Source organism: Sander vitreus, chromosome 17 (genome assembly GCF_031162955.1).
Source record: "Sander vitreus isolate 19-12246 chromosome 17, sanVit1, whole genome shotgun sequence".
In the NCBI taxonomy this organism is placed as follows: domain Eukaryota; kingdom Metazoa; phylum Chordata; class Actinopteri; order Perciformes; family Percidae; genus Sander; species Sander vitreus.
Genome location: NC_135871.1, coordinates 8,678,564 through 8,689,876, shown reverse-complemented (window position 1 = coordinate 8,689,876; position 11,313 = coordinate 8,678,564). Strand labels below are relative to the sequence as shown.

Here is an 11,313-nt window from a genome sequence, read left to right as displayed (position 1 = left end):
TTTACTCATTATAGAGAGTAATATTCATCCTGTGAAAACAGTTGTCTAACATCTTCTGTGGCTCTGGAGGGATCTTTCTGAAGTCTAATGAAACATGCCATGGAGTTGGATTATGGGAAGTGTAGGATCTAGTGTTTTTGTAACTTGGCTGATATAGTCTGGACAAAAATTCACAATATCTCAGCCTCTACTGCTTCAATTTTAGTATATATATTTAATCTGTCTCTCACAAGTCCCCTAACCTTTTAAACGGTAGTATTAAATGGGTGCAGTGTCCCTTTATGGGTGAATAAATCATATTCCCTATTACATAGTATTAGATAGATTGGAAGTAATCCAATCTGAAACCTGATATCAGGGTTCAATAAGCAATATCAGTCAAACCACTTGGATGGGGACCAACAGGTATTCAGTCAGTATTATAAAGATGTGGTAGAGAGACATGTGAGCAGAAAGTTAAACAAGATAGGTAAACAGGAAAGGAACATGAGACAGACAGTCAGGTAGTTAATGCGGCTATGATAGATGGATTGTAAAAAGAACAAATCATCATTCTGGTGAGATGTGAGAGGAGTACATATTAACAACACAAAAGATGTTCTTTTGAGCTCGTTTCCAGTAGCTTGTTGAGTTGTTTTTCGACCCTGTAATGAGCCGTAACGCAGTTCTCTTGGACGAGAGCTGAGACTCGTATTTGCTTCTGTCTTACTGCGGTTGTTTTTTGCTGCTACTTTATTTAAAATGCTTTCACCTGACCAAGTGAACTGTGCCAAACGAGTAAACACTCCAGAGTTCAACTAAACCACTATACACACACACACACACGCACACACACGCACACACACACACACACACGCGCACACACACACACACACGCACACACACACACACACACGTACACACGCGCACACACACACACACACGCACACACACACACACACGTACACACACACCGTATAAACGTGCTCTGAGGTTTGGGGCCAAGTAAGGATTATTGCAACCAGTGAGTTTTGTTCTGCCACTGGAGCTGCTTTGACATTTTTGTAGAATTAAAACTATAACCTATTAAGTAACATATTTTTTCTCTAAGAAAAAAATGTGTGTGCTCGCATCTGCAGTTCACAAAGAAAGAAAAAAAGGAAGGCATTTTAGATAGCTATAAAAAAAATAAAATAAACAAATGTAAGAGAGATTTAAGAGTGCCGACTTCCCGTTCTGATTATGTTTGATACATGATATGAAATTAAAATGGAAACTCACTGAGATAGTAAGCAAGTCAAGTTGTATGAATAGTTAGAGGCACGACAAAATAGATACATAATCTGTAGACTAATTATAAAATAAAAGTGTTACTAATCTTTTATTTACTTGGAAATGATTACACTATATTAACTTTACCACAGTTGAGTCAGCAAATTCACAGGGTTCTGGTAACCGGGCAACACTTTTTGTAGTCTGTATATGTTTTCATCTGAGAAGAATCAACTTTCATTTACCTGGAAGTTAGAAACTTCAGAATGAAGTCCCAACTAACAAAGCAATATACTGTCCATGTGACTTAGCTATAACCTATATGAAGCTTACTTCAGAGCTTCAGAGTAACTAAAGGTCCATCTAGTGGTTGCTATGCAGAAATGCAGCATTTGACTGACTGCAGTCCGGTGGCGTTTTTTTAACCAGAAATCCTTCATATTAAACCAGAAAAACAGAAACTCACTAACGCCACTAACACAACATTAAATGTGTGTTGCAAAAAAATAACATTGTGCATCTTACTCAAGTAAGGATTATAAAGGCTACACCCTGCAGGATTCAACATTTCAGAATAAAGGGTATGTGCAAGTGTGCTAGTGTAAAGTAAATACTGACTATAACATTTTACTCATCCTACTTATCCTAACTACTGACCTCATTCTATGTTACAAAAATAATCTAATCTACACACTCTCAAATCTAATCAGAAATAGGACATTAGAATGTAGAAAGAAACGAGTATCAAAATCAGTAAAATCTGAATTATAGATTTTTTTAAAACAAGGTTGTTGGAATGAAAACCACCCTGAAATAATCTAGCTCCATATTCCTATATGGACAACATTCGGCAACATATTGTCTCAATATTTTTGTTCAGATAAAAGGCCTCAAAGTCTGTGCCTAAACTTTGTAAATGAGGCTGACTTGGTTTGATGAATTGACTAAGCTGTCCGTAAAAATGTAAATGCTTATTAAATGTATTTCCATAATAATAGATCAAGTTACTAAGGGTAATATCTCAGTTTAAAGAAAACTTCAGGAGATCCAGATCGAGGAGAGGTCACAGTAATACCAGTGCTTTTTGTGATGAACAGGTTTGAATTTAACTTTGATTTATTTTTATGTAAAACACTCCTCTATATTCCAATTTGGTTGATTTATATCAGAGTTTACATGCAATTTATAATCTTTCCTGTGGCTTTCAGTGAGATGCTGTTAAATATATCCTTTCCCCAGCAGAGGGCACTCCAGGATTAGATGTCAAATGCAGTCATTTGAGAACATTTGAGTTGCAGAAGATGGCGCTGTTATTTGCTTAAATAAGGTCCTGACTGAAGCATGGACTGAAGTAGCAGGCTAATCAAAAGGCAGAGTATTCTTGTCCTTTGTTTACATATATTATTTCCTGCACCAACTATTACCAAGTATGAGCACATGTAATGATTCTACAGTTTTAAACAGTCCAGGACACCTCAAATATAATTGGCATGTTGACTTTTGTCATCACACTGGCATTATTGTGAAACCTCTGAATAGTTCACCAGTTTTCATTTCTCGTTTTACTGTTGAATATGCCAAGGCTGAACGTCAACAGCAGAATGAGCCAGCACAACAAATCACAAGTTTTTTCAGTTGACTGCCACATGGAGGTCAGCTCCCTGTGGTGCAATAATATATGTAAATGGTCTACCATGCTCTGACCAGACAGAACGAGATTTAACCAGCTCACGCCTGACTGTGGTTGCTTACCTCCAAACTTCACACGTTTAACGCTAAATTCCAGCACTGCGCCAGAAGAGAAGCTCAGTTCTGTTGACAGCGAGGGCCTGAAGGCAGTTGAATGAAATGACTTGGATTTTCATAGTACTACATTTATTTATTTATTTATTTATTTATATCAGACTGATGTGAACTTTATAAAGTATGGGCTACTGTGAGTGAAAGGCAATAGTGAACACTCCTCTGATGTTCTCTAGTGATGGAAATGACTTTCCATCAATAGTATGAGTTGAGACACCTATTAATTAATCACTGAGACTTCACTGCCAGTGACTACCTGATGTATTCCCTATAGTAAATGCCTATGGTTGAGGGTCCCATCACACACACACACACACACACACACACACACACACACACACCGGAAGTTAAGACTAAATGAGTGGGTATTGAGAAAATATTTATATAGTGGATTAGATCTAACATTACGGAAGACATAATAATAAACAAATAATAAACCACAACAGTTAAAGCACTGGACAGAGTGTGTTATATATATTAGGGGTGGGCGATATGGCCCTAATGTAATATTACGATATTTCAGGGTCTATCTGCGATTCTTCTTCTTCTTGATATGACAAAAAAACAACATATTATAATTTTTTAAGAACATACAATGGCAACCAAATAAGTGTTATAGTTTTATGTCAGCATAAACAATAACAGTTTGCCTTCAAGATTCTGTATAAAATATAAATGTAAATAAATAAATAAAAGTATAACAAAGTGCATATCTAAACAGATGCCAAATTATTATGCTAAGAAGTTGGAATTTTGCCATTATCACGATATTAGCGTTATTGTATGATTTATCGTGAACAATATGATATGGTACCCCCCTTAACTATATGAAAATGTCTTACCTCAAATACTGTATGTATTAAGTTGAACTTCAGACACTGACTTTTCCAAGACTATTGTATTTCTAAAAATTGGGCTGACCCATTTGTGTCCAGAAATGTGTTTTTTCTTCCAAGGGTAGAATATTCTAGGAATGGGACGGCATGGAGGGCAAACCAAATGGCATTCATGAATCCAAACATAAATAAAAAGCTTTGAAAGCTTGTTTGTTTCTAACAAAGGCTTGGACATAGGTCAACTGTCTGGAGTGTGAGACTGATCCAAGGACACTTACACTTTAATTGTGCACAGATACAATAGCTGAGATAACAGACAGCTTACATTTGACATGGCATAGTGTATGCAACTTTTCTTCAATAAAATCAATAAGATTTGAGGTTACACTTTCTTTGAATGTGTGAGGTGAGGCATAATGATACTCTCCACCTTCCTACATTACAATCAGAAATCCATGTCATGCATTGTGGGAATAACAGAATAATCATAATGCATTTCTTATAATGACCAATGAGCAACTCTGAAACAACACAACTAAGCTAATAACAGTTCTGTTGCAATATTGCACTTCCTCATCAACTGATGTTTCTAAAACATATAGGACCAAATTACATTTGTTTTCCAAATCTAATATATATACACTTCAAAAACTGAAATGTGATTAGTTAGCACAAACAATATCTCAGCACCAGACCACTTCAATTAACACAAATGATTTATACATGTTTCTATGGGTCGCCAAGACATAAAGAAATGAGTGGTAGACAGTGTTGCTGGGTAAAGACTCAAACGCCCTTCGAAAAATCCTTCGTGAATGACTTTACAGGTTTGTGTACTGTCTCCACTACACACCAAATCCAGTATTTTTCCATCAAGTAGCGCACTGGACCACGTGACCACAAAGGAGAAGAAAAAAAAATGCTGTCATGTTTGGGTCCTCAGCTGACAGCGGCGCATGCATATTGCTCTCAAATCACAATTTTTTGCCAGCACTACTTCATTTTTGTGTCCCTGCTGCTACTGACACCGTATATTTATAAAGTCCATAGTTCACTTTGGTACTGTTGCCCATTCGGGGAACAAATTCTCCTCCAGGTCGTTTTTCTAACCCCGTGCGTTCATGATCATGTAACCACTCCCACTCGTGGCTGGTGGAAAATTACCAGCTTACAAGCAACAGGCAAATGAATGGTACTTGCGGTTTATCACATCATTCAACCTAACAGTGAACCTGCATGACACAGACACGGTCATTTCAGTTTATATTTTGCGTTTAAAAGTAGTAAAGCCTTCACAGAGAGTATTAAGTGGATACAATTGTTAAATTGCATTAGTTTTACGCCTCGTATTATTCGCACGTGCAGTAATGCTATGTAGCATTTACATCTATGAAGGTAATATATAACTTGACCCTTAGGAATAGCAATAAACTGTGGTCGCTTACTTATTCGCTATTCTGATAAGAGGAGTCGTGTACAAGTCCATTCTGCATGGGAGTCTGCCCTCTTTTTCTCTCCGGGCGGAGTAGTCGCGTGGGCGCTTGAGCGAATTGAAATAAACTGACAGCTCAATCATTCAATAGGACACCAACTAGGAAGTCTCCGCCGAAGCCGTAGCCAATCACAACGCGGTGTGGGCGTAACCACAGTCCAAAACTTTACGCGGCGCCATCGGCTGAAAACTAAACCGAGATGGAATCTCCCAGTCTGAACCGGTTTCAACCGGTTGCGAGTTAGTTGCTTGAGAGAGGAGAGGAGGCGCAGGCACACAACCTCTACACCGCCCCGCTGGAAAATTATTAGAGTAACGAATTAATTAGTGAATCAAGGTTTACTCAGTTTCGTAAAATGTATCGGAGTAAAATATTGCTGGGTTTGCCGTGATTGTAGTTTTGGAATCCACATCAGTGGTTCTTACCAGCCAGATATCACTCACTGCTGGAGCTGGAGATAGTAGTCAACGCTGCAGAAATAGGAAATATTTTCTATCAACAGTGATATTGAATTATTGACTAACTATATCTTTTAGCTTCTTTGGCAAACGCCACTCTTTTCAGTCAGAGCCTTGGACTTTCGGTAGGTAACTGGGATGAAGTGCAAACCTGCCATGCCGTGATTAACGTTTCTTGGCTTTTACCTGTAACGTTACAATGAATAACATGCATTTGGTGTTGTTGATATAAGTTATGCTATCTTATAGTTTACCTAGCCTGTCATAATGCTCCTGAAAAGACACGCTAACGTTAATTCAGAATGCAATAGCATCAGTGGGATAACCAAATAGCCATCGACCGCTCGCTAGCTAGCATTTAACGTTACCACTTTAAAAGGATTAGCTAACGTTGGCTGCCAGCAAAAGTGGTGTAACTTAACCTAACAAAATGCATAACTCACTGAGTCTACACCTTGCAAGGTTACGTGCGAGACTGCAGATGCATAAGTTACAAAACGCTGTATGATTAAATCCGTGCCTCTCACCACAGCAGCATCACTCCTGTGTCTGTGATGTGAGCGGATGTCAAGTTGATGTTGCTCTGTAGCTACCTAGCGGTAGCCAATGTTAACTTTATCTCTGCGTAACGTTAATGTAAAGCATCTCGAAATGTAGCTAGCTACTATTGGGACTAACCGTTGCCTGTCTTCCTGAAGTGTAGCTGCAACACAAAGCGCCAACTTCTCTTAACGTTAAAAGCTACAGACTAAAATGAATGTATGGGCGCCCTCCGTCCCTGGTATCCTTGGTGGGAGTGGTTGCAGTCAGCAGTGAATGACCACATGTGAACTGTTTGTGCGACACACTGCTTAACAGCTAGCTAGAGATATAGCGTAAAGGCTGGATAATGTTAGCATTTTGTACGCGAGTGCCGCCTGCATGACGTTACTGTTTAGCTACGTTAGTCGCGTTATAGGTAATGCTAGTAACTGCCAACACAATTGTAAGCTGCATTCATTATTTTTGTTGTTTTTACCACGACTGTCCGCTACTTGTGATGCGGTCGGTGTTTGGAGGAGTGAACTCAGTCCCTTACAGATGTAAACAACGTGACGTCGCCCAGTATATCCGGCACGTGGCTCGATTAACCTTCTTAGTATGGTCGTAGAAAAAAGTGCTTGATTTGTATAAGAGAATAGGCAGACTGATCAGTAACTTCCCCCTTATTTCTAATTTTACATTGTATTCATTTGTTTATTTAAAACCCACGAGGAAATGTAATTGACTTTGGTTTAAAAAAAAAAAACGGTGTACTCAATCGTTTACAAATCAATATTAAGGCAAAATAATGTGTTGCCAGTCTGGTAAATGCCCTCCTAACACCAATACAATTAAGGTTACATGGGGTTTTCATTTATTCTTACAGTAACAGTCTAGTGTTACCAGCCACTGGGTGAGATAATTAAGTCAATTTGTCTTTGCTGCCTGAGTCCTACTTCCTGTACTTAGTCCCTAAGTCTATACTCCATGCTTTCCTTTACATACTTTTTGAACAGTGACAGACTTGTGACACCATGAGCTTAACCTCTTAATATGACAGCTCACTTGGTGGGTCTAGGGGGATGTTTAGTAGTCAGCTGTTTGGAATTGTTTCTAAACACACTGTTCACATGACTTTGCCTGTTAAATGTGTTCTGTGCACTCATGACCCCTCCCTCTGCTGTCCTTGTTGCAGAGCTCTATGCCAGCAATTATGACAATGTTAGCAGACCATGCAGCACAGCAGCTGCTGGACTTCAACCAGAAACTGGATATCAACCTGCTGGATAATGTGGTGAACTGTCTATATCATGGGGTGGGGCCACAGGTATGTTGTGAAACATATACAAATGCTTTATAAAACATCTGACACAAAGTGTCTGTGTGTGTGTGAGAGTAAAACATAATTATGCCTGGATTAAAAATTTAACATGTTTGATATTAAACAACGTTTTTGACAAGTAGTGTTTTTCTATGCTAAGTTCTCTTTAAAGGTCCCATGGCACGACAATTTCACTTTATGAGGTTTTTTAACAATAATATGAGTTCCCCCAGCCTGCCTATGATCCCCCAGTGGCTAGAAATGGTGATAGGTGTAAACTGAGCCCTGGGTATCCTGCTCTGCCTTTGAGAAAATGAAAGCTCAGATGGGCCGATCTGGAATCTTGCTCCTTATGAGCTCATAAGGAGCAAGATTACCTCCACTTTCTCTGCTTTGCCCACCTAGAGAATTTAGCCCACCCATGAGAGAGAGACATCATGGCTTTCAAACGAGCAAAGTGGCATTTGGTCAAGGCCACACCCCCACCCTCCACCTTGCCCTCCCCCTCCTCAATAGCTACAGACACAGAAATGGCACATACTAAAGAAAGCTCATTGTGGGACTGGCTCTAGTGGCTGTAATTCTGCACCAAGGCTGAATTTTGGGAAAGAGACTTCAGATACAGTATTAGGGGACCACTAAGGCCTATATAAAAGAGACTTCAGATACAGTATTAGGGGACCACTAAGGCCTATATAAAAGAGACTTCAGATACAGTATTAGGGAGACCACTAAGGCCTATATAAAAGAGACTTCAGATACAGTATTAGGGGACCACTAAGGCCTATATAAAAGAGACTTCAGATACAGTATTAGGGGACCACTAAGGCCTATATAAAAGCATCCAAAGAGCACCATGTCATGGGACCTTTAACCCGCACCTGACCTAAAACACACTGTATGTTAATTCTTCCAGTTTCAGCACATCCAAGTCTAGTAATCACTGTTGTATTGGTTTTCTAAAAATGCATTTGTAAGTCTCTTCTTGGCACCTCCATGTTTCATCTAAAGTGTAATTCATATTTGCATTACAGCAAAGAATGGCACAAGAAGTGTTGACACACTTAAAAGAGCACCCGGATGCCTGGACGAGAGTGGACACCATCCTCGAGTTCTCCCAGAACATGAACACCAAAGTAAGCTAGCTCCAGCCCAGAAAACAGTGGTGGAACGACACTTACTTGTGCTTTGAGGAAGTGTATGCAATTACAAATACAATTTGTGAAATGAAAATGAAAACAAAACATCCCACTAAGCCACAGTGGTTTGCTGACAACATGCTTTAAATTATATAAAGTATGCTATTTGGTGGACCTTTTTATTAAAAGCAGCTCTATGCACTGTTAGTGCATATTTTGGGTGCACATGGCCCCAGCAAAAGTTGCGTATATAGTCCAGGCCGTATTGGCATCATGCCCCAGCTCTTGAGCTATGCGTGACGTCTGTCCTTCTGATAAAAGAAATTCTGTTGGATGTAACCCTACCAGATGAACAATTGACTTTGTCTGTCAATACTGTCAATACTAAATAAGCCTTTTAAGATTCTTTCCTGTTGGGTCTGAATGGGATTGAGCCCCTGCTATTTTATCCATCTTTCTTAATCATACCAATCCTATTAGCTATATTTATTTTGGTACCAGTTTGGTTTGTTAATATGAAGTCAGCAGGAATGCTTGTCTCTATTTAACTGCAGGAATGCAAATTTGAAGCAGTTTTCTTGATTAAAAAAAAAAAAAAAAATAAATTACAAAATAAAGCAGTTACTCCTGCTTCGCTCGTCATTCAACAAATTACTACACAAAATAAAGTTTAAATATACTTCTGTATAACTTGCATGCTTTATTGCACGTAAATATAAGACCTAAAAATTCAGGGAGAGTGCAACCAATTTTTGTATCCATGAAAAGGGCGTTAGCTTACAAATGTCAACGTCAAGTAGGCAAATAGAATGAGCTGCCCCAAACCCATTACTAGTAAGATATATGGGCATGTTTGCATGACCAGGTGTCAGTTGTATGTCTAGGCTGTTACTGTTACTTCTTGTTGTTTAAGATCCGGTGCGTCAGTTAACAGTAGAAGAAAAAGAAAACTTATCTGCAGGCAAATACATTTAGTTTGAGTGAACTCACACTTCCAGCACATCATCAAGGCCAGCAACACCCTTTACTCTACAGTTTACTGTCATATAAAAACACTGGGGCTGTGTCCACAGCATGGGCTCTGATCATCTATGGAAGTTAGCCTGACTTTTCAGCACAGTGTATGTCCAGCTGGTAAAAACATTCACACAGAAATAAATTATATCCAGTATTGTCAGTTAATATATTCTTCCTTTTTTTTTAATGAATAGCCGCAATAAATTGGTTTCTTGATAAATCATTTACATCCCAAGATCCTTTAAATCTGTTCTTTAAAGTTATTCCTTCCAATATCTGTACAGATAAGTGTACATTGTGCCCCTCCTGTGCGCTGATACAGCTGATAAAGCAAACTGCCTGTGAATAGTGAACCCAGTGATTCTGTCTTCAGACACATACAGGGATTCGCAGTTGTATTAACAAAACAAAATTGACTATGATATTTCAAATAATCAAGCCTAATCCATACATCTAATGTCCATAATGGAAAATTACTGTATGTACCGAGATGAAATAAAGTGCAATGCATCCACGACTTCCTCAAAGTACACAGCGTGACATTTGCCTTTTTTCATTTTTGCTTGCCTGTAAGAGTGCTTTTAACACTGGCATTCATTACTAATGTCTAAGTTGATGTATCAACAGTACTTTTTCTAGTTTTATATTAGTAATTTGTCAAGAAATAGGGGCATTAGAGGAAAAGAGGAAACAAAAGGTAAACACCTCTTGAATTCTGCATTTATCTTGTTTCATTAGTTTAAAAAGTGCATAATTTCAAAGCACTTTGAACATTTGGCTTTTTCTAAGTCACTACATCAGTTATAATATTTGGAAAAAATGTAATGAATTCAAGCTGTGAATATTTGATATTAATCACAATGTTCCTTTATGTTCATGGCTTGTAATAGGAAGAAAAGGGGTGTGTCATCCTGTGCATCATGACACAGCTAGGCTTTGACGGCAGGCCTCCACAAGGTCTACCCTTTTTAAATTCCCTTTGACTGAATTCTGTTCATCCGTTTCTATTGCATCTGTTTCATTGGACAGAGGGAGGGTGCAGGCTGCAGTCACTAGGCTCCATTGTAGAGAGACAATTTGTTGATGGCTTAATTTCACCTGTAGGGATCATGGCTCTGTTCCCGCCCCAGCCTTCTCTACTTCTACAGTGCATCCTCTTACTCTTCTCCCCTCCGTTCCCCTCAGTTCTTCAGCCACGACCCTTTAATAATATGCTTTTGCCAGCTAAAAAGTTGCAAAACATTTGGCAGTTCACTGTTCATAATGTTTCTCTTCTTACCTCTTGTGGTGGTTTGTGCTAAGTGTGGCAGTTAAAGGTGAAACAAAACAAAACATGCCAGAAATGTGTGCAATACTCCAAGTGACACCTGTCAATGGTGTACAGTCAGTGTGCCTGTAAGGAGATTTCACCTTTAATCTTCCAGCATCCATTGTCTGTAGCACTTTGTTAATCCTGCTTTTATAACATCATAT

General features: G+C 38.8%; 1 protein-coding gene and 1 long non-coding RNA gene across 4 annotated transcripts in view; one reads left to right on the top strand and one right to left on the bottom strand.

The window, feature by feature from the left end:
- Window positions 1–3,416: 3,416 nt before the first annotated feature.
- Window positions 3,417–5,497, bottom strand: LOC144532057 (uncharacterized). The gene is made up of 2 exons (XR_013503305.1): window positions 5,336–5,497; window positions 3,417–4,774 (listed from the first exon to the last, which is right to left on the bottom strand). It is a non-coding gene; the product is annotated as an uncharacterized LOC144532057 (long non-coding RNA).
- Window positions 5,189–11,313, top strand: part of xpo1b (exportin 1 (CRM1 homolog, yeast) b) — a 27,701-nt gene continuing 21,576 nt past the window's right edge. Inside the window, exons 1-3 of one of the 3 annotated variants that reach the window (XM_078272562.1) lie at window positions 5,189–5,285; window positions 7,559–7,690; window positions 8,719–8,820. In XM_078272562.1, the coding sequence (XP_078128688.1) occupies window positions 5,280–5,285; window positions 7,559–7,690; window positions 8,719–8,820 (240 nt within the window). In that variant the 5' untranslated portion in view covers window positions 5,189–5,279. Of the gene's footprint in view, window positions 5,286–5,635; window positions 5,967–7,558; window positions 7,691–8,718; window positions 8,821–11,313 lie in introns of those variants that run through there. The other 2 variants (XM_078272563.1, XM_078272564.1) reach the window with 2 other exon arrangements.